The sequence below is a fragment of the Trifolium pratense genome, linkage group LG4 (assembly GCF_020283565.1).
Source record: "Trifolium pratense cultivar HEN17-A07 linkage group LG4, ARS_RC_1.1, whole genome shotgun sequence".
NCBI classification, from domain to species: domain Eukaryota; kingdom Viridiplantae; phylum Streptophyta; class Magnoliopsida; order Fabales; family Fabaceae; genus Trifolium; species Trifolium pratense.
This window is the reverse complement of record NC_060062.1, coordinates 30,777,115-30,800,863: the sequence shown is the minus strand read 5'-3', so window position 1 is coordinate 30,800,863 and position 23,749 is coordinate 30,777,115. Positions and strand designations below refer to the sequence as shown.

Genomic DNA, 23,749 nt, shown 5'->3' with positions numbered 1-23,749 from the left:
AATTTGACACAGAAAAAATTTGCATGAACCAAATATGATAAGTAAAAATATCGGTACACAAAAATAAAAAAGTGATAATGTAAAAACAAAAAAAGATTATAATTATGAAATGAATGTATAAATTTTTCTAAAATGTGAATTTAATAATAACATTGTGGTGGCAAATAGAAAAATAAAAGACACTTAATAACCAATAGATCTTGTGATCACAAAATAGACTGAATAACTTTTATTTTTAAAATCAAAGGCAAAAGACAATAATACATATAGAAGGCACAAGGAATGTCAAACCACTAATATCAGATACAATTCCATCACACAAGAACACCATACATCAGTGCAATGGCCATTTAATTCAACAATACGGTGGCTCTTAATATCAAACCACATCACAAAGACAGGTGGTAACACAATTACAGCAGAAATTATAAATCTTAAATAAGGATATAAACCCATTACAATCTAGATAAATTTAACTTTTCCATTCTTGGAATGCTTCTTGCGTTTCATATTTCCAGAATGACCATACGAAACATTGTTCTTGCGCTTCCTATAGTTAACAACATTCTTGGGTTTAAGGAACCATTGATCAGGAACAATGTCTTTGATTTCAATTTCTTCAATAGTTTTAACACAATCCTCCGCTGCAGTGCGAACAATCTGCAAAGATTTCTCAGTGGTGTCTCCATTGTAGGTTTGGCACGTCCCCCAATCATTGGAATAGTGGTGTCCATGTCAATACCATGCAAAGCAATGCTGCAAGTTCAAATCAACAATTAACACTGCCACACATCTAAAACAGGGAAAAAAAACAAACAACCCCCATAAAAGAAAATAAAACAAACATTTTAGCAAACCTATTCATGAATACCTCAACTTCAGGGATTTCATGATCAACCAAAATTCTGGTAGTGTTGATGACATTATGAATTGAAGCTTGGTCTTACAAAAATAAAAAAAAATTATTTATTCTTCAGGTAACACAACCAAAATACAAAACATGGTAAGAAGGTAGGATGACAATATCTCTGAATATCTTAACTTTTGCAAATTGTATCACCACAACAGGTATTCCACCAGGACCCTTACCCAATTTCTTAGTGATATCATCAGCATAGTCACCAAACAAAGCACACTCACACTTACCCCTAGCATCAAAATTAAATGTCAAAAATAGAAATCAAAATAATTACTTCAAAACTAAGCAATCAAATCTAACTACATTTTCTGGAAACAAAACAAACACAGGACAACATCACAGAAAAAAGGAGAAAGATAAGAGAATTATACGTCGAATCAGTTGTTGGAACAAAATTGATTTAAAAGTTAGCCCCTAAACCTCTTAAGGTTTTGATGATAACAAAGTATTAATAAACAATTGGAAGGACTAAAAATCTATTTTAAGTGTGCAGATATAATGCTCTGAATAAACCTTCAGAAGATGTATGTTCAGAAGTTCACGCGCTCAGAAGATGTTCGACTTCAGAAGTTACAACATTCAGAGGATGAAGACTTCAGAACTTCTTGTCTGACTACAAACTTCATCAAACTCTGAAGAGCTTCTTGAAATCTGTGAAGATTCTCTCTTCAAGTCAACTCTTCTACCAATGAAGAAAAGGACCTTTCAAGCCTGATCAGTTCAGATACCCTCAGTTTGTCTGTACTCTTTTGAGAACGTGGGTCTTCAGACTTGTTAGCTGAATAAGGAAAGTCTTCTCTGCAGTAGTCAAAGTACCTGAAACTCTTTCTTAGTTTTGGATACAACCAAACTGCATCAAGACAGGCTGCTTGAAGACAAAAGTTTTCTACTCCAACGGCTCCTTTTGCAACGACTCTTTTCTAGTAGTATATATACTAGAAGAATCAGCTACAACATATATAGAATTATCAAGGATTGAACTTGCACTGAACAAAACTCTGAACTCTGTGATATACAAGCTCTGAACCTCTGTTAAGTGTTTTTGCACTTTAGTCTAATACTCTGTACTCTTTGTATTGGCACTCATTAGGTTCTGTTAAGAGCATTTATATATTTTCATATACCTTTTCTATTACTTGAGAAAACTTAAGCTTGTGTGCTTAAGTGTGAAGTCTTAAGCTTGTGTGCTTGAGCATTGTTGAGAAGTCTCTTGCTTGTGTGCTTGAGCAGGTGTAATCTTGTGTGATTATAGTGAAATCCCTTGGAAGTGCAAGGGGACTGGACTACTCTCGTTTTGTGAGAGGAACCAATATAAATTGCTTGTGTGATCTTTCTCTCTCTCTTGTGTTATTATTTGTGTTATTTATCCGCTGCTAACGTAGTTGAGTTAAGAACTTGAAAAAGTTTTAACTTTGCTAAAACACAATTCAACCCCCCCCTTCTTGTGTTTTCACACCTTCAATTGGTATCAGAGCACCTGGTCTGTTACTTTCACTTAACAGTGAGACAGTAAAGATCTTGTGAGAACACTATGTCTGGAGGAGATGATAGTAGTACTAGAACAACCGGTGAAGCCGGTGAGGCCAGTGGTGCTGGTGGTGGTCCTAGAAATGCTTTTGGTTTTGACTACTTAAGTAATGAATCACATGAACATAGTGGCAACAGAAAAGCCCCTATATTCAATGGTGATGCTTCATTATTTGAGTGGTGGAAAGAGAGACTGTATAGCAATATTACTGCTATTGATCATGAGTTGTGGAATTTGGTTGAGTTGGGAGTAACTTTTGAAAACTTAAATGAACATGGAAGGTTGTCCATTGAGCATAGAAAGTTACTCACACCAGCTAACTTAAAAACCTACACTAAGCATCATAGAGTAAAGGACATTGTTGTTGGTGCTATTAGACATGAGGATTATGTCAGAATAGAGAACAAGTCTACTGCTAAATCTATCTTTGATTCTATGTGTGCTACCTATGATGGTAATGAAAAGGTTCAAGAGGCTAAAGCTAGTCTTTTGATAAGGCAATATGAACTATTCACTATGCAACAAGATGAAAACATACAAGGTTTCAAATCCTTGTATCTGGTCTTAAAGCTCTTAAGAGAAGTTATTCCACCTATGACCATGTTCAGAAGATTCTGAGAAGTCTTCCTATTGCTTGGAGACCCAAGGTCACTGCAATAGAGGAAGCTCAAAATCTCAAGACTCTGAGTCTTGAAGCTCTGATAAGCAATCTCAGAAGCCATGAGATGGTTCTGGATGCTGACTCAGAAACTAAGAAGAAGTCCAAGTCAGTGGCTTTACAGTCAACTAGGACTACTTCTAAGGCTCTTAAGACTCAGCTTCTTGATATTGAAGAAGAATCTTCTGCTGATGGTCAAGAGGATGAGATGAATGAGGATGAGTTTGCTTTATTCACCAAGTTTCAGCAATGGAACAGATTTAACAAAAGAAATTTCAGAGGTAACAGCTCCAGAAATTTTGTCAGCAAAAAGGATGATCAGAAGAACTGCTTCAACTGTAAGAAGCCAGGACACTTTATTGCTGATTGTCCAGAAATGTCTGCTAAAGACAAAAGCAAAAGATACAGCTCAAAGAAGCAACAATTCAAGAGTAAATTGAGAAAGAGTCTGATGGCTACCTTTGAAGAGCTATCATCTGAGGAAGAAGTTGAGGAAGAAGAAGAGGCAAATCTAGCCCTGATGGCTTCAACTGACTCAGATGCAGACTCAGACGATGAATCAGAATCAGATTCAGAAGTAACTGATGAGGTATTTTCTGACTGCTCTAAATCTCAACTTATAACTGCACTTAACAAGGTCATTGAGAAACATCTCAGAGTGTTAAGTAAACAAAAAGTTTTACAAGAAAAGCTCAACACTCTGACTGAACAAGCAGAACATTTTCAAGGTCTATATCAAGAAACTCTGAATAGAGTAAATGACTTTGAAAAGGGTTGTGCTGTTTGTCACAAACCTATTGATGAGCAGGAAATAGCTCTTCAACAGTTTGTGCATCTTAACCTTGGTAAGAGCAAAGCTGCTAATCTTGTTTATAATGTCATGAGACATAGAGGAGAGGGACTTGGCTATGAATATGGTAGAACATATTCAAAGCTGAAGACCTCTGCCAAAAAGGTTGGAAAATCTTGGGTTTATTATGTTGTTCCACAAAGTGAAGAGGGAAAGAATCCTGGTAGTGTTGAAAATGACAAAGATGATCTGAGTGATTTAGAAGCTGACAGCTCAGAGGAACCCAGTTCCTCAGGATCTGGACAAAGAAGTTCAGAAGATAGAAGTTGTTCAGAACCTGAGAACATCAGTTCAGAAGTTCTGAAAGCTTCAACATCTGAGACTTTAAATTCTGGATCCAAAGGAACTTCAGTACCTGAAGCTAGTCAATCTAAAAGATCAGAAGTTTTTAAAAGAAAAAATTCTAAATCTCAGATGAAGTACATGACTCAGATTATTTATGATTCTAGAGTCAGTAGATATAATCAATCAGAACATGGGATTGGTGATAAATACAAACCCTGGAATCATAAACAATCCAAATCCTGGAATAATAACAGATTTCAAAAGAAAAGGTTTCAAAAAGGTCATTATTCCAAACCAAGATCTTTTTCTAACACTAGACAACATAATAAGCATGTATGGACTAACAAGCGTGGACCCAGAAGATGGGTACCAAAAGCTGAAATAATGTATCATTCAGATTTACCAACTAGGAAAGGATATGTCCTACCTAGAGTGTGGAAACAAGTCCTATGCAAAGGAAGAAGGGCTTATGTCCTAGACCAATGGCTGACAAGTTCTCAAGTTAACAATCAGAACTTGATAAATGAAGAGGAAGAATATTGGGATGACTTTATCATTAACCTCGATGAAGAGTTCTATCGCAATGATTAAAGTTGTTTCTCATACAGCCTGCCACTCAAAGAAATATCATGAAACACTCATGGTATCTGGATAGTGGATGTTCAAGGCATATGACTGGTGACAAACAACTATTTTCTAAGCTGACTATGAAAGAAGGAGGATCTGTTGGCTTTGGAGGCAATCAAAAAGGAAAGATAATAGGTACAGGTACAGTAGGTAATTCTTCCCTATCTATTAATGATGTTTGGTTAGTAGATGGACTCAAACATAACCTATTGAGCATAAGTCAATTTTGCGACAATGGTTATGTAGTTGTCTTTAATAAGGAATCATGTACTGTATCTAAACAATCTGATAACTCCATTATATTCAAAGGTCTGAGAAAGAACAATGTTTATAAAATTAATCTTTCTGATTTGAATGAACAAAAAGTGATGTGTCTTTTGACCTTGAGTGAGGAAAAATGGATCTGGCATAAGAGGTTAGGCCATGCTAACTGGAGGTTAATCTCCAAGCTTAGCAAGCTTGACCTTGTCAGAGGTTTACCTAAAATCAAATATCACTCAAACACACTTTGTGGTTCTTGTCAAAAAGGAAAAATTACAAAATCATCTTTTAAACCTAAGAACATTGTCTCTACCTCAAGACCATTGGAACTTCTTCACATTGATCTTTTTGGGCCAGTTCACACTGCCTCTATCAATGGAAAGAAGTATGGATTAGTAATTGTTGATGATGCATGAAACAAATGTAGCAAAGTTTTTATGGGCAGAAGCTGTAAACACAGCATGTTATGTTCAGAATAGAATCTATATCAGATCTAAGCTGAACAAAACTGCTTATGAATTGTTCAAAGGAAGAAAGCCTGATATTTCTTATTTTCATCAGTTTGGATGTACTTGTTACATCTTAAACAACAAAGTCCATCTAAAGAAATTTGATGCTAGAGGTTATAAGGGTATCTTTATAGGATATTCTGAACACTCAAAAGCATACAGACTGTATATTTCTGAAACATACACTGTGGAAGAAAGTATGCATGTCAAATTTGATGACAAAGAGCCTGACCAAGTGTCAGAGCTTGTGGAAGGTTTGTCTAGATTTCAGGTATCAGAGGATCAATATTCAGATATTCCAAACTACTCAGAACATCCATTATCTGAAGAACCTCTGAACACAACAGTTCCTACAGACTCTGAACAACAAAGAACTGAAGCAACTGCTGAACCTGATGTTGATGAGTCTGAAGATGATGAGCCCCCAAGAAATACCTTCAAATACAAATCATCACATCCAGAGGAGCTGATATTAGGCAACAAGGATAGTCCAAGGAAGACAAGATCTCAACTGAGAAATGAGGAATCATTAGTTGGTCTTATCTCAATGATGGAACCTTCAAAGGAATGATGTATGGACTCTAGTGCCTAAACCTTCACACAAGAACATTATTGGAACAAAATGGGTATTCAGAAACAAGCTGAATGAACAAGGTGAAGTGGTAAGAAACAAGGCTAGATTGGTTGCACAAGGTTATAGTCAACAAGAGGGGATTGACTATACTGAAACCTTTGCACCAGTTGCTAGACTTGAAGCAATCAGGTTACTTCTATCTTATGCTGTTAATCATGGAATAACCATGTATCAGATGGATGTTAAAAGTGCCTTCTTAAATGGTTTTATTTCTGAAGAAGTGTATGTTAAGCAACCTCCAGGTTTTGAAGATGTCTCAAACCCAGAACATGTTTTTAAATTGAAGAAATCACTGTATGGTCTGAAACAAGCTCCAAGAGCTTGGTATGATAGACTCAGTAATTTCCTTCTTGAAAAGGGTTTTGAAAAAGGAAAGGTTGACTGCACACTCTTTAGGAAAACAACCAAAGAAGACATTTTAATCATTCAAATTTATGTTGATGATATTATCTTTGGTTCAACTAATGCTTCCTTGTGCAAGAATTTTTCTAAGATAATGCAGGATGAATTTGAAATGAGCATGATGGGAGAATTGAAATTCTTTCTTGGAATTCAAATCAATCAGAAGAAGGAAGGAACTTATGTTCATCAATCAAAGTACACCAAGGAACTTCTGAAGAAATTCAATCTAGATGACTGCAAGATAATGAACACTCCTATGCATTCAACTACCAACATGAGCAAGTCAGATGATGAAGGAAAAGTAGATCAAAAGGTCTACAGAGGTATGATTGGTTCCTTACTCTATCTGACAGCCTCTAGACCAGATATTTTATTCAGTGTATGCTTATGTGCAAGATTCCAGTCAGATCCTAGAGAATCTCATCTTACAGCTGTAAAGAGAATCTTTAGGTATCTGAAAGGAACAACTAATCTTGGACTTCTCTATAAGAAATCCAATGATTATGTGCTAAATGGATTCTGTGATGCTGACTATGCTGGAGATAAAATTGAAAGAAAATCCACAAGTGGCAATTGTCAATTTGTTGGTGAAAACCTTATCTCTTGGGCTAGTAAGAGACAAACTACTATAGCTTTGTCTACAACAGAAGCAGAATACATTTCAGCAGCTAAGTGTTGTACACAACTACTCTGGTTAAAATTTCAGTTAGAAGATTATCAGGTAAGCAGTAACAATATTCCTTTATATTGTGACAATACTGCAGCCATTCATTTATCTAAAAATCCTATCCTACACTCTAGAGCTAAACATATTGAAATTAAACACCATTTTATCAGAGATTATGTTCAGAGAGGCATTATAGATATTAAGTTTGTTGATACTGAAAATCAATGGGCTGACATATTTACTAAAGCCTTACCTGTTGAAAGATTTGATTTTATAAAGAAACATCTGAACATGTTTTCAATCTCTGAATGAAAATTTTATTTGGCTTTTAAAGTGTAAGAGGTTATGTATATCAGAACTTATGATTCAGATCATCTGAAACACAAGCTCTGAAGTACCTAACTCTGATAGAGAATTTTAAATATCTCAGTGGCTCTGAACTATTTAAGTGGGAAACGTTTAGTATTCACTGCTGAACAGTTGTCCATTAAAATAGCAGTTACCGAGTAAATTTCTGCACGTGGTCTACGTGTGTCAGGTAGTGGGTGGTTAATGATGATTTTTGATATTCAACTTTCTGTCAATTTGCGTAACTTCCCAAATTTGCCATTTTTGTGTTAACTGTCTTATTTAAATAAACTTACACAAAACACTTGCACACTATTCACTTTCACAACCTACACTTTCATATTCTCTCTAAACCTCCAACACACTTTCTTTCTCTCTCGTTAGTTTTCCAAACCCTACCCTAATCTCCAACAATGGCCGGACCTTCGTCATCTTCTTCATCAAAGATTCCACCATTCATGTTCAAGAATCTTCAGATCGTTGGGAACGAAATGGAGTTTCCTGAATCTGAACTCTGCTTTCTGTCTGAGAAGATTGTGGACTTTGATAGTTTGTCTGCTAACGGCTTTGGAGTTAAGCAGTACTTTACATCACAAGGATGGGATAAGTACTTCGACATGCTTAACGGTCCTATCTACCCAGACTTGCTTAAGAAATTCTGGATGAAAGCAAGGGTTTTTGACAAGCATGAAGCTAAGAAGGAAGAGCTTGCTGCTATTGAGAGGGATCCTAGTCTGAAGGGTAAAACTAGGAAGGAGATGGGCTTATTGGAATTTACAGGTGTTCAGATAAGGTCTAACATCTGTGGGATGAATATGGCTTTCTCACCAATTCATTTCAATGCTCTCCTTGGTCTACCTAACTCTGGGATAGAGTTAGATGCTTTTGAAAAGGATACCAGATTCAGAGAAGATCTTCTGCATCTCATTTGCACTGACTTCAAGCTGAAAGGGAAAGTCAAAGGATTGACTGACGAGTGCAGAGTGATGTTCAAGATAATCCTTGCTGCTATCAGTCCAAGAGTTGGAGGGACTGATACAATCTCCTGGACGCATCGTCATCTGCTTTATTTCCTTCTGACAAGGAAGAGAGTCAACCTTGGAGATTACTTCTTTGAAAGGATCTGTGAAGCAATCTTTGCAAGTAAGTCTAAGAGGCAAACCACCATAGTCTATCCCAGGCTATTATCAGATCTTCTGTATCAGGGTCATGTGGTTCATAACCTTAAGAAGTTTCATCCTGAACTGGTTCAGAAGAAGTTCTATCCTGAGATTCTGAATGCTAGTTTTCTGTCCAAGATGCGGTTGATTGCATCTAAGCCTGTTGCTCCTCCTCAAGAATTCTCTGTTAGGCTTGAAGATCGTCTGTACATAGAAGGCTACCCAGTTATATCTGAAGCTGATGCTGAGCATGTAATTCAAGACTATTTGGAAATGCTCAGAAAAGAAGGATTCATTGTTGATAGGAGTATGGTTCCTCCTGCTCCTGCAAATTTGTATAATCCTTCTAGGAAGCAAAAGAGAAAGGCTGGAACTCAAGAGGATCTACCCAAGCCAGATCTTTTGGCTCAAAAGAAAGTTAAGGTTGAACAATCCATGGCTGAGCTAAGAACGAAGAGAAAGCATGAAGAGTCTGCTACCAAGGCTACTGAAGAAGCTTTGAAAGAGCCTGTTTTTGTTGAAGTATCCAGCTCATCTGAAGAGTCTGAGTCAGAAGATGAGACTGAATCTGATGAAGAAACTCTGGCTTCAAGATTGAAGAGAAGACCTGCTCCTATTTCCAGAGATAAAGGTAAGTCTACTAAGTATGTCTTTAATGCAAAAGAGATTGGAATAGGTTACACCAAACCTCTCAGAACTGTTTTACCAGCCTCTGAAACTCCAAACTCTGATAACCCCCTATCAGAATTAGAAAAACATCTTAGTCCAGACCCTCTTAACAATCAAACCTTCACCCAGAAACCTTCATCACCTCCCAAACCGAATTCACCTCAAACTCAATCACAAAAAGAAACACCTACCATTTCATCATCTGAACCAAAATCACATATTCCTGTCACTGAACCAACCTCTCCCACAAAACAACCCTCTCCACATAAATCTCCTGAACCAACAGCTGAACATAAATCTCCTGAACCATCCCCTGAACACATTTATCCTAAATCAACCTCTGACATCTCATCATCTGAATCAATTCCTGAAACAATTCCTGAACCTCAACCAAGTGCTGAATATGCTTCTCCTGAGCGTATTCATACTTGTGCCCCCAAGCCTTCAGAGGCAGAAGTTGTCATTATTGACAATCCTGCTAATGAATCAACCAACCTCTCTACCATTCCCAATCCTTCACCTTCATCATCTAACCCATTCAATAATCTATCCACTCAATTGCATAAAGACTTGGTTAGATTATCTTTGCTAAAGGACAGGTTTCTAGTTTGTCCTTCTGATGTGGATTTGGAAGTTTCAAGCATTAAGGCAAGAATTTGCAATGCTTTGGATGGTGCTGCTGAGGAAATTAAGGTTGTGGTTGGAAGAAGAGACTTGGATGTGATAAGCTTCATGAGGAAAAGTCTGGCTAGGGCTGAGTTGAAGAGGATTACAACTTTCAATCATGCTGAGTCTGAACGTGCTAAGCTGGATGCACTTGCTGCTGCTGAACAACGTCTGAACGCTTTCAAAGTCATCTGGATAGACTCCAAGCTGTTTCAGAGTCTTGAAGCTCAGAGGTCTGAGTCTGAAAGGTTAGAAGAAGCTGCTGCAAGAGTTGCCCAGTTGGCAAATGAGTTGCAACCAGAGGACATTTCAGAGGATGATGTGCTTGCTTTTCAGAATCAAGAAGATGTGCTGATGATTGACTATCCAGAGGAAGGTGAACCCTCTGATAAAGGCAAGGCACCTTTGGTTGAAGAACAAGCGCCTTTGATTCAAGATCAAGCTCCTGTGGTGGTTAATCAGTTGCAGATCTTTCAAGAAGCCCTGAGGGAACAGCAGGAAGGTTTGGAAAGGCAAAGAGCTGCTCACCAAACATTGGAAACCAAGGTGGATGGTTTAGTTTCCAATGTGGGATCGCTGAATGACAAATTTGACCAACTCTTAGCTTTCCTTAAGAAATCCTAGGATTCTATGCACTTGTTTTAAGTTTTTTTTTTGTTTTCTTATTATCCTCTGAACAATTTTCTTTTAAGCTATGTTTGTTTTTCTTGATTATGTGGTTTGTTATATTTTTGTTATATTTTTTTTTTGTTTGTTTTGCTTGTGCTAATTTTCTTTGATAAATAAGAACATAAGAACACAAGATGTTTTTAAAACGAAATTTTTTATTAATGATCTAACCATGTTGTGTACATTGGTAAAAAGAAAAAGAAAAAGACAACCTAATCCTAATCAGATGAATAATACTCAGAAGAAATCTCCGATTTCTCCTCAGCATCATCTGATGAAATTTCTATGGGATCTGGGTTTTGCTCTTCTTCTTCTTCTTCTTGTTCTTCTTCTGGAACATAGCCAGCCAAGAACTCAACATAGTCATCATCATCTTCATTCTCTTCAGCTTCAGAATCTGATGAGATGATTATTATCTCAGCTTCTTGTGGTTTCTTGTTGTCTTCTTTATCTTTCTCATCTTTTTCGCGTTCTTCGTTTTCTTTCTTTCTCCTAAACTCTGCAATGCGTGTACTAAACCTTCTCATTATTCCTAATCTTTCTTGTTTTACCTGTTTATTCTTGTTTTTCCGTGAAGCAGGCATGTTAACTCGTTCACCTTTTATAACCCTTTAAGCGCGTTGTTTTTTCTGTTTTTGAAATTAATTCACCTTTGTAACAACCACTCTTCTTTTTTGACTGTCTTGGTTATATAAATTTTTTTTACTTTTTGATAATGACAAAAGGGGGAGTAGTTACGCATTAATTGATAAGTGATAAGTTCGAAAACTGAAACCACACTTTTATCTCGCTTTTATACGTTAAGTTAAAAGTTGTTACTTTTAAGTTGTTTTACGTATTTTAATGCGGAGACTAAGTTAGTTGAAACTAAAATAAATTTCATAAGTAAGGATAAGTTAAGAGTGCAATTTTAACTTAGCCTTATGAGACTTAGGGGGAGAGCTTGCAAACCTCTCACTCTGAAGAAAGATATGAAACTTGTTTTATTTCAAATTATCTTAATCTTATACTAAATTAAAATATCATGGATATAACCTAAAGCTTTGGCTTTAAGGAATATCAATCTTAGGGGGAGCTTGCAAACCTCATAAACCTAAGAGAAACATGATAAGTTAATTTAACAACAATTGTCAATTAATATTGATGTTTGTCATCATCAAAAAGGGGGAGATTGTTGAAACAAAATTGATTTAAAAGTTAGCCCCTAAACCTCTTAAGGTTTTGATGATAACAAAGTATTAATAAACAATTGGAAGGACTAAAAATCTATTTTAAGTGTGCAGATATAATGCTCTGAATAAACCTTCAGAAGATGTATGTTCAGAAGTTCACGCGCTCAGAAGATGTTCGACTTCAGAAGTTACAACATTCAGAGGATGAAGACTTCAGAACTTCTTGTCTGACTACAAACTTCATCAAACTCTGAAGAGCTTCTTGAAATCTGTGAAGATTCTCTCTTCAAGTCAACTCTTCTACCAATGAAGAAAAGGACCTTTCAAGCCTGATCAGTTCAGATACCCTCAGTTTGTCTGTACTCTTTTGAGAACGTGGGTCTTCAGACTTGTTAGCTGAATAAGGAAAGTCTTCTCTGCAGTAGTCAAAGTACCTGAAACTCTTTCTTAGTTTTGGATACAACCAAACTGCATCAAGACAGGCTGCTTGAAGACAAAAGTTTTCTACTCCAACGGCTCCTTTTGCAACGACTCTTTTCTAGTAGTATATATACTAGAAGAATCAGCTACAACATATATAGAATTATCAAGGATTGAACTTGCACTGAACAAAACTCTGAACTCTGTGATATACAAGCTCTGAACCTCTGTTAAGTGTTTTTGCACTTTAGTCTAATACTCTGTACACTTTGTATTGGCACTCATTAGGTTCTGTTAAGAGCATTTATATATTTTCATATACCTTTTCTATTACTTGAGAAAACTTAAGCTTGTGTGCTTAAGTGTGAAGTCTTAAGCTTGTGTGCTTGAGCATTGTTGAGAAGTCTCTTGCTTGTGTGCTTGAGCAGGTGTAATCTTGTGTGATTATAGTGAAATCCCTTGGAAGTGCAAGGGGACTGGACTACTCTCGTTTTGTGAGAGAAACCAGTATAAATTGCTTGTGTGATCTTTCTCTCTCTCTTGTGTTATTATTTGTGTTATTTATCCGCTGCTAACGTAGTTGAGTTAAGAACTTGAAAAAGTTTTAACTTTGCTAAAACACAATTCAACCCCCCCCCCCTTCTTGTGTTTTCACACCTTCATCAGTGAGCTCCAATACAACCATCTTAGTTATCTTTCCATCCCTCACATATTCCCTCTCAGCATAAATTCCAGTCAACAAACCAATGACATCTGTTCATACAAACACAGACCAGTCAAAACAAAAAGCCAAAAATCATACAAAAATAAACCAATAGAACAATAGAATATTATGGTAATTAAGAACACTAACCAACCAAAAACTCATAGTCAATGACATGACTACGAACTTCAGCCAATGATATGAGACTTAGAGCATATTCACCAATATCCGAATCTTTAACAAGGAAACATCAATTTTAATTTGGAAAAAAAGCTTGTATGGATGAAGAGTGGTTCAGTAATAACCAATTTGAGGATTAACTGAAAAATAAGACATCTTATAAACCTCTCCTTCCTCAATCTTAGACTGGAACATGTATAAGAACTGCTTCTTAATGGAAGCATGTATCTTCCCGCCCTGTAAAAAAGGAAAACCAAATGTAAGAATCAACATAACAATTATTAAGGCATCATTAATGGAATATATCGAAGAAAAAACAAAAATAAAAACAAAACCTTTTCATCAACCAACACCATCTCAATTGAACTGGTTTCAGATGGATTGAGGAAAGCAGACACCTTCCACAAACGAAGAACGCGAACCTTGATACGAATTGAATCTTTGCCAGGAACTAAATCGACAACACTATCGAATGTCTTGCAAACTTTCGCCATTTGAAGACTCTCACAAAATTATGAATATGTTTAGATTTGTTGATTTTCAATTGATGCAAAAAAACCTATTTATAACCACTATATACTATTAAAATAATATCACGATTTGAATTTCAAAAAATGGAATCGAAAACCTTGGAGGGAAAAACTGGATAATACCTGAACAATGAAACAAAAAACCTACCTTCACTGGATAAACTTTCCCTGAATAACGCCTCGTTCAGATTAGGGTTTCGCCTCAGAAAATCAACACACAGCCGAAATTTTAACCGATGATTAAAGGAAAATAACCGATTAATTGATGGTAAAAACACGATTCTTCAAATTTCGAACCTACGGTGGCTTTTGAAGGACTCTTGTTGTCAAGATTTATAGATTATTTTTCTTTTACATATTTACCATGTTAAATAAAATGATATAATTTTCCATTAAAAATATAACAATTTGATAATAAAGTTAAACACCTTTAGTTAAGCAAATCTCATATAAATTCATATATCACATTTATAATTTTCAAACTTTAATTTTAAATAAATTAAATATTTAAATTAAATTGTAGTTAAAAATGTGTATAACTATAAATATATTTTTTAAAAATAAAATAAAATATACATATACTTTTATGTCATTTTATATTTATCAGTCATTTGAAAAACTAATTTTAACAAATACTTTCTTTAATTTAAAATCAACTAGCTTTTCAGCTATCAACTATAAGCTAACTTATAACCTAATTTTACAAAATAGACCCTTAAATTAAATCAATGGTCGAAATCATTTAAAATTAATTTTTTAATTCATTAAACTTTAGCCATTTAAATCTTTAACCAATGATCAAGATCGATTATTACAATTAACATGTAATTGTCTGTTATTCACTTATTCTTCTTTTATTTTTAAGTTCGTGTGAAATCTTGTTCGAAAAGCAAAAGTAGAATTCCAATTTGAATGTAACCAAAAAAAAAAAAAAAAATTCCAATTTGAACACATTTTTTCTGCAAATCCATAAATACCCTTCCCCAAGTCCCTATGTTCTTTTATTACCAAATCAAACCAAACCAAACCCTCTATCACTACTCTTCACAATTCCAAACCGAACCAAAAAGAATACCAAACTTTCTCTCTCATTTCATCTCCGATTCTCATCTTCCGATCAGATTCCATTCTTTTCTTCCTTCTCCGGTGTTCCGATCGGTACGTTCCTTCCTTCAATTCCACTTCTTCTCTAGATTCATCTTCCTAACTCATCAATTTCATCACTTCATTTTTCATCACTCAAATCACATGCTAATTAGGGTTTTTCAATTTTATAATTTCGATCTCGATTCTAACTTGATTACTTTGTTTTATTGCTTATCTTTTCTGTTTTGTTTTGTTGTGTTGATAATCTCAATGGTTCGAATTTGTCGTCGTGTGTTCAGCAGTTTATTGCACTATATGCTTCCTAGAAAGAGAGCTAGTGAAGGAGAAGTTGTTGTAGAAGAAGAGATTAACAACAACAGCAGCAACAACAACACTAGCAACAGCGCGTGTTCTGCTAAGAAGGTTCGGATCGGTTGTATCGCTGCTTGCTCGGGTGAATCAACAGTGAACGAGAGTGACTTAAGCTTCAGTAGCGGCGGAAATAATAATTGTAACAGTAATAGCTCAGGGAATTTGATTGCAGCGTCGAGTATGGCTTTTGGAAATTCTAACCCGCAGGAAATTGATGAGGATCTACACAGCCGTCAGCTTGCTGTGTATGGACGTGAAACTATGAGGAGGCTTTTTGCTTCTAGTGTTCTTGTTTCGGGGATGCGGGGACTTGGTGCTGAGATTGGTAATTGTGTCTTAAACTCTCAATCTTTTTAACTAACTTAATCATTGATTTTTATTGCGTGGATGGATGTATGTATGATTCATTTTTAATTGCTTTTCGAGACTTGTTATTTATGTGATATCCGAGAGTAGTGTGATTAGAGGGTATTTGGAAGAGCAGTTTATTGTTTCTTTGAAGTTGGAAGCTTATTTGAGTTTATCTTGTCACATATGTATTTATTCATGGTATGCGTATAGCAGTAATTTATGATATACATATTCCCATGAGCCTTTCATTGAGACACTCCCTAGGATAGTTGAACTCCTTATAATAGATTGTTGAACTAGTGTTTACGGGGTGTTTGGATAGACAACTTGAATTTATTGATGAGATTATGCATAAGTTTTTTCTACAATTGAAGCGGAAGTGAGGGATAAACTCTGTAAAATCTATTAGATTATTGTGAAGACATATATTGAGGAACGGAAATAAGATTGTAAGGTTTATGGAAGACCATTCACCAAATACGCCCGATATCATTGTGTTTTATGAAAGTTGTATGGTTTATGGATCATGCATATGTCGAAATCCTAAAGTGATTTTGATTTTGTGGTCAAGGATGGGAAATGCTTGCAATGGTTCCTGGCCCTTTATGGAGCTTTCAGTTCTCTCTTCACATATAAAAATTGTTTATTGGTGTTTGTAGGTTTGGCAGCTTGGTGCTTGGTCCTAATGTCTTCTTTCTGCTAAAACAAATTTCACTATAAAACCCTTGCCAGTTGCTCATATTCAGTGTTAAACTTAGGATGTTAAGTTTCTGTATGCACATGTATGATGTATGCATGCTTATTGACCTAGTTCAAAGAGTCATTTCTGTTTACATAATAAGTGTAACCTTGCCGAAGGTCCTCACTTATGCGACATTCAATTTAAACTAATTAATATGATAGATCATTATGGGACCGTTTGATCCATGTAGCTGACTACACTTAGTGGGATAAGGCTTGGTTGTTGTTTGTTTGTTTGTTTAATTAAGAGAGGTTTCCGTTTGAAATTTTATCCATTTTATTTGTCTTGTGATTTTATTTATTAATGGTTCCACAATAAAAATTCAAATATGTCAGCTTTGTAATAACTTGGATTGAAATTTACTGCATGCAGCGAAGAATCTTATTCTGGCTGGTGTAAAATCTGTAACCTTGCACGATGAAGGGAATGTCGAGTTATGGGATTTGTCCAGCAATTTTGTGTTTTCAGAAAATGATATTGGTAAAAACAGGGCAGCGGCTTCTGTCAGTAAGTTACAGGAACTCAATAACGCAGTGCTTGTACTAAGCTTGACAACAAAGCTGACAAAAGAACAACTTTCTAACTTTCAGGTATTTTTACTTTCGCTCTATACTTATTTTTGTAGTCCTAGTATTTTTTTCCTAATGCATCTATATGTATATCTTGAATATATATCAAGTGATTATATATGGAATTGTAGGAAATAATTTTCTTTATTCCTGCCATAACAGTGAAATGAAAAACTTGTAATTTAACGGTGTTATTTTCCTTCCAATATTGTCTGTTTCACAGTTTACTTATGCTATTATATCAAAAAGAAAATAGTTTATCATGCTACTTGTTTTATGGATGCAGATCAACTACAAAACCTGGTTATTGATAATGATTGAAATCGAATAGTAGAATGCCATTACAAAAATGATAGAGTATTATGGAAGCAATTACTGCTAATGCTGTGCTTGTTTCATGTTTTACATGCTATATTGCTAACATACTTCTATTTAGTTTACATTTGTGATTTATTTGCTCTTGCTAATAATATCTTAACTAGGGAAAGTTCTCTTGACTACAAAACTAGAACACTGCAAGATTTGGTATTAGTTATGTAGAATGAGGCTAGGAGATTGCAATATGTGTGTTTAAGAAATCATTAAATGAAGGAAATTCATTTGAATTGAAATTTTGAAAGGAAATAACACTACAGGCTACATAAGAAGTGTAATATGTGATTAACACTTACTGTAGCTAGTATTTTGGTTGCTAGGGTCTATTCTAATGTTTACAATATAATGGAAAGTATAGGTAAGATTAATACTTCAATAGTGCAGTAAATACCAACTCATGGGATACCTATGTTAGTTGCTAATTAGGGAAGAGTTATAATAAGATGAGGGCCTATTTTTTAATGAGTAAAAATCTTCACTTCTATTATTAATAATCATGGAAATATTAATTCCTTTTTCTAGGAATGCTGTGATTAGGAAATAATATTAGCAATTAGGAGTAAATTTTATTTTATTAGCTTTGTGCTTGGACTACCGTAATCTAGTACTTGAGCATCTTCTCACAACTGTATGTGTCATAATTTGGCAATAGTGAAAGAGCAATATTTTAGTTCTTTGGTCTTTTGGCTCTATAATTTAATGGTTAATTACTTAATTTCATGTTAATGTTTTAAGCCAATTGTTGCTATATAATGTAGATAACATTTCTTGTAAATAAGTTAATAAGATGTTTTATTTCTTAAATATAAAACAAAATAAAGTAGATGTATGTAACATCTAAGGTTTATGGAAGTTGTGATATTACATGTTATGTTTCATGCTGTTTATCACCAAAAAATAACTCTGATGCTCAATGTATTTTATATATTATTTGTGGAAATGTAAAGAGAAATAACACCACTCTATAGTAGATCAATTAATCCAGTCATGTGAGAGGAGCAAGTTTGAATTTACTTGACTGTTACAGTAAATCATATCCTTTTTTGGACTTGTATAATGCATCCGTTTGTTTCTGAGTTATTTGGATAAATTTACATCTGTTTATTCCACTGTTTTGTAGGCCGTTGTTTTTACCGAAATCAGTCTTGAGAAAGCTGTTGAGTTCAATGATTACTGCCACAGTCATCAGCCTCCTATTGCTTTTATTAAGACCGAAGTTAGAGGCCTTTTTGGTGCTGTGTTTTGTGATTTTGGGCCTGAGTTTACTGTTTTTGATGTTGATGGAGAGGAACCCCATACTGGAATAATTGCATCCGTCAGTAATGACAACCCTGCTCTTGTATCTTGTGTTGATGATGAGAGACTTGAGTTTCAGGATGGAGATCTTGTTGTATTCTCGGAGGTTCATGGTATGAAAGAGTTGAATGACGGAAAACCAAGAAAGATTAAAAATGCTAGGGCATATTCATTCACTCTTGAAGAAGACACCACAAACTATGGTGCCTATGAAAAAGGTGGTATTGTCACACAGGTCAAACAACCAAAGGTTTTGAACTTCAAACCACTAAGGGAAGCACTCAGTGATCCAGGTGAATTTCTTCTAAGCGATTTTTCAAAGTTTGACCGTCCACCTCTACTGCATTTAGCATTCCAGGCTCTGGACAAGTTCATTTCCGAGATAGGTCACTTTCCTGTCGCTGGCTCTGAGGATGATGCACAAAAATTTATTTCTATTGCCAATAATATTAATGGAAACTTAGGTGATGGAAGGTTGGAAGATGTGAATCCAAAACTTCTACAGCAATTTGCCTTTGGTGCCAGGGCAGTATTGAACCCTATGGCTGCCATGTTTGGTGGAATTGTAGGACAAGAGGTTGTGAAGGCATGCTCTGGGAAATTTCATCCACTTTTTCAGGTAATTAATATTTCTTGTTAATCCGTATATCCTCATTTTTTAAATATTGTGTTTGGTGCAAATGTAGTGAGCCCATATGAAAGTACTTTACCATAATAGTGCTCCTGAGTTTGTCAGCCGTTTGAGTTTTGTAAGTTCAGTTTGCTGCTTTGGTTGATATTCTTAGAAGTAGAACGATACATTTTCCCTGGTCATTTGTAGAAATGATTCTTGGGCATAATTATATTTTAAACAAAGACAACCTTTATCTGCTCTTGGATCATAGGAAAAACACCTTCCCATCCTTTGAGCAAGGCAATTCGTTGAACCTGATATTTGTAATAAATGAAATTTGGTCCTCAGTGTTCACTATGATTTGGTGGTTTGGATTATGGATCATTTTTATAATATCTGTGGTTCTCCCAAGCCTTCAAGTATTGAATGTTCTTGTCAAAAAAAAGTATTGAATGTTCTTCCCTCTCTCTATGGTGTGTACAATAATCTCTATCTAAAAGGAAATCATATCTTCAGGCAATGCCATTAGTGTTCATGATCTCAAAATGTTCATGTTTTGGTATAGGAATGTTTATGCTTACCAAGATTTGACCAAATGTGCATTGACACAGTGGTTTCAATTCTAGATATTCTACTATTATCTTGAAAACAAAGGGGTGGGGGTGCTATGTCTTTCCTAACTGTCCCGGGATATACTGGGATTAATATAGTTTTCCTTAGCTTATAAGAATACTGAGTCTATTGGAGACTATCATGTTTTAATTTTTTATTCCTTGCCTTATTGAGTTTTGCCCCCCTCACCGGAGATTATAATACAATACATTTCTTGTCCTACTATTTTTTGGTTGTGATTTTAACTTCTGTTTTTCTTCCGACCTCTGCAGTTTTTCTACTTCGACTCCGTGGAGTCACTTCCTACAGAACCACTGCATCCTAATGATTTAAAACCAATAAATAGTCGTTATGATGCACAGATTTCAGTTTTTGGGCAAAAGTTACAGAAGAAATTTGAAGATGCTCAAGTGTTTGTTGTTGGATCTGGTGCACTGGGATGTGAATTTTTGAAAAATCTTGCTCTAATGGGAGTCTCTTGTGGAGGTCAGGGGAAGCTGACAGTTACTGATGATGATGTCATAGAGAAGAGTAACTTAAGTAGGCAGTTCCTCTTTCGTGATTGGAATATTGGCCAGGCTAAGTCTACTGTTGCTGCTTCAGCCGCTGCATCTATAAACCCTCGACTGAATATTGAAGCTCTACAAAATCGTGTTGGCACTGAAACTGAAAATGTGTTTCACGATACCTTTTGGGAAAACTTGAGTGTTGTGATTAATGCACTAGACAATGTGAATGCAAGACTATATGTTGATCAAAGATGCTTGTATTTCCAGAAACCCCTTCTTGAATCTGGAACACTTGGAGCTAAATGCAATACCCAGATGGTCATTCCCCACTTAACAGAAAACTATGGTGCCTCAAGAGATCCACCTGAGAAACAAGCTCCAATGTGTACTGTGCACTCATTTCCACACAACATTGACCATTGCTTGACATGGGCACGATCAGAATTTGAGGGTTTGCTTGAGAAAACTCCAGCTGAAGTAAATGCATATTTATCTAACCCAACTGAATATACTAATGGAATGAGGAATGCTGGTGATGCTCAGGCAAGGGATAACTTGGAACGTGTACTTGAATGCTTGGACAAGGAGAAGTGTGAGACTTTGGAAGATTGTATTACTTGGGCTAGGCTTAAGTATGTTTGTTTGATAATATATGCTTTATGCTTAATTTATGTTATGTCATATCGGTGCATATTAGTTTTTTCTGTATGTTATACACTCAAGCATGGTTTTTTATTCACAGGTTTGAAGATTATTTTGCTAACCGAGTGAAGCAGTTAGCTTATACTTTTCCTGAAGATGCTGCAACTAGTACTGGAGCTCCTTTTTGGTCTGCACCGAAACGATTTCCTCGTCCACTGCAGTTCTCCTCGTCTGATCCGAGTCATCTCCAGTTTCTGATGGCAGCCTCTATACTACGAGCAGAAACATTTGGTATCCCTACCCCTGACTGGGTGAAAAACCCTAACAAGTTAGCTGAAGTTGTTGATAGAATGATAGTACCTGACTTTCAGCCCAAGAAGGATGCGAAAATAGTGACAGATGAGAAGGCCACCAGTCTCTCTACTGCTTCCATGGATGATGCCGTTGTTATTGATGATCTAATTGTCAAGTTAGAGAGATCCCGGGCAAATCTGCAACCAGGGTTCAGGATGAAACCAATCCAGTTTGAGAAGGTATCTTTTTCTCTTTTGTTCTAAAGAATTTTGACCATGTTGCTATGCTCAGTAGAGTCGTTTCTGTTTTCTTAATTGTATTTGGTGGTTTCAATTGGGAATTTCAGAAGTTTGTACATGCTTAGAAATTAGAACAGGTTCTGGGTTCACAATACATCAACTTTTTTGCTGGCAGTTTATTTATTATTTTCATCAGAACTGAAAAATTGTTTTTCTATGTAAATAAATATTGCAGGATGATGATACAAACTACCATATGGATGTGATAGCTGGGCTTGCCAACATGAGGGCACGGAATTATAGCATTCCTGAAGTTGATAAGCTGAAGGCCAAGTTTATTGCAGGGCGAATCATTCCAGCAATTGCTACCTCAACTGCTATGGCCACTGGTCTCGTCTGTCTGGAGTTATACAAAGCCTTGGATGGAGGGCACAAACTAGAGGACTACCGAAACACATTTGCCAACTTAGCATTGCCTCTCTTTTCCATAGCTGAGCCAGTTCCAGCAAAGGTCATCAAGCACCAAGATTTGAGTTGGACAGTTTGGGACAGATGGATTATAAAAGACAATCCTACTCTCAGGGAGCTTCTTGATTGGCTGAGGGAAAAAGGTTTGAATGCTTATAGTATTTCTTGTGGAAGTTGTCTGCTTTATAATAGCATGTTTCCTAGGCACAAAGATCGGATGGACAAAAAAGTTGTGGATTTAGCAAGGGATGTAGCCAAGATGGAAATCCCTTCATACCGTCGTCACATAGACGTTGTTGTGGCTTGTGAGGATGACGATGATAATGACATTGATATCCCTCAAGTATCCATTTATTTCCGCTGAGTTGTTTTCATGAAATTGGTTGTCTTAAACTTTATCTTTTAGTTAGAAAGACAGAGTCTTTGACTTTAATGTTTCCATATTCCTAGTGCCTTTAGGCAAGGCGACACAGTTGACCATCCCAGAGTTCATATATGAATTGCAAAGCAACTTTCATTTATGTTGTATCATTTGTTTGCTTCTTGACTAATTTGGTAAGTTGATCCTTGTTTCTTGAGATGGTGAATCAATGTTATGTCATCTTCTACATCTCATCGTTTCTAGTTGTATTTATGGTCTCCTACTTTATGGTAGTAGGAAACATGCTTAATTGAATTGCTCTTGATTGCATTCTTAGTTTCATTGAATCTTTTCTTACTTTTAGGAACCCATAGTATGGACTTGGTCTAGCGGTGGACCAGGTCGGCAATTAGTGTCAATTTAAATCTCTTAATTTTTGACGAAAATTTAAATCTCTTGTTAATAATAGATCCGGTGAATAATGTCGACCATCAATTAATAAATCAAAGGTAGATATAATAGGGACATCATAGTGGACCATGAGTGTTAGGTACATCACTTTAGAAGATTTAAATCCTTCAATAATAAATCTCTTAGTAATAGTGAACCCTATGATTTCTTAATGATTTTCTAGTTCCACTTCAGATGTCATGTGTTTAATTTGGTAAATCTCTTAGTCATTTTGTTTTGAAGATTTTCTATCCCTTCAAACTCCATATGATCCACTCCACAACCAACCAAGACTCTCCACTTCACTCCACAAGGTCCGAATAGTGATTTGCTGTAGTATGTTTCCACAAAGTTTTAACACAGTTTGAAATCACAACCATGAAATGTAGATTGGTCGGTTCTGATCAATGTAGTTGTGAAATCTTTGAAAATGATCCCAACCACATGATTTTGTTCGGACGATTGTTATATAAAACAGTGTGAAAATAGCAGGAAATCTGTCTCCACAAGGTCCCCACTATTTCACCTTTTCCAAGGCTATGTGCCTGTTTGGTTGCACGGTGAGTGCACCAAAACGCACGTTTATGGCTAAGAAAAGCAATTCTATCATAATAATTATGTTTGGCTTCATAAAAAGCAACTTGATTCTAGTGCCCAAAATTGATTCTGGATGAAGCTGGTATTTGTAGCTTCTGCGGTAAACAAAATCAATTCTGCTATTTTGTTGAAAATTTATTTTGCATAAAATCCTTGTATGTCAATTATACCCTTGTTATACGTGCCTTTGTTTTATTTCTTAGTCTTACACTTGTAACCGTGTCTTTCATTTTAACTTGATAAAAAATTTGCGTCTATATTTTTTTAATCAGTGGAACCATGCTTCTATAATTCTATGAATTTTATTTTATTTGTT

General features: G+C 35.7%; 2 protein-coding genes across 2 annotated transcripts; one reads left to right on the top strand and one right to left on the bottom strand.

Moving 5' to 3' along the window:
• Positions 1-462: 462 nt before the first annotated feature.
• Positions 463-13,821, bottom strand: LOC123922461. The gene is made up of 7 exons (XM_045975178.1): positions 13,663-13,821; positions 13,453-13,564; positions 13,298-13,381; positions 13,102-13,197; positions 1,194-1,227; positions 1,061-1,148; positions 463-660 (listed from the first exon to the last, which is right to left on the bottom strand). The coding sequence occupies exons 1-7, from the start codon at positions 13,819-13,821 to the stop codon at positions 463-465; spliced, it is 771 nt and encodes a 256-aa protein (XP_045831134.1).
• A 20-nt stretch (positions 13,822-13,841) lies between these two features.
• On the top strand, positions 13,842-22,635 carry LOC123922460 (ubiquitin-activating enzyme E1 1-like). Its single transcript, XM_045975176.1, has 8 exons — positions 13,842-13,859; positions 14,846-15,015; positions 15,243-15,640; positions 16,781-16,998; positions 18,473-19,267; positions 20,146-21,014; positions 21,125-21,557; positions 21,793-22,635. Exons 1-8 carry the CDS (start codon positions 13,842-13,844, stop codon positions 22,387-22,389), a joined length of 3,498 nt encoding a protein of 1,165 aa, XP_045831132.1. The 3' UTR covers positions 22,390-22,635.
• The last annotated feature ends 1,114 nt before the right edge of the window (positions 22,636-23,749 follow it).

What these genes read in the sequence shown, in the direction of transcription:
- LOC123922461 (XM_045975178.1), bottom strand. Translation starts at nt 13,821, where the DNA reads ATGGCGAAAGTTTGCAAGACATTCGATAGTGTTGTCGATTTAGTTCCT. An exon ending in TGACTATGAGTTTTTGGTTG is followed by an intron (nt 13,198 to 13,297) that starts GTTAGTGTTCTT and finishes TTGTATGAACAG; the next exon opens with ATGTCATTGGTTTGTTGACT. An exon ending in CTGGTGGAATACCTGTTGTG is followed by an intron (nt 661 to 1,060) that starts GTGATACAATTT and finishes AAATCTTTGCAG; the next exon opens with ATTGTTCGCACTGCAGCGGA.
- LOC123922460 (XM_045975176.1), top strand. An exon ending in CTTCTCCGGTGTTCCGATCG is followed by an intron (nt 15,016 to 15,242) that starts GTACGTTCCTTC and finishes TCGTGTGTTCAG; the next exon opens with CAGTTTATTGCACTATATGC. An exon ending in AACCAATCCAGTTTGAGAAG is followed by an intron (nt 21,558 to 21,792) that starts GTATCTTTTTCT and finishes TAAATATTGCAG; the next exon opens with GATGATGATACAAACTACCA.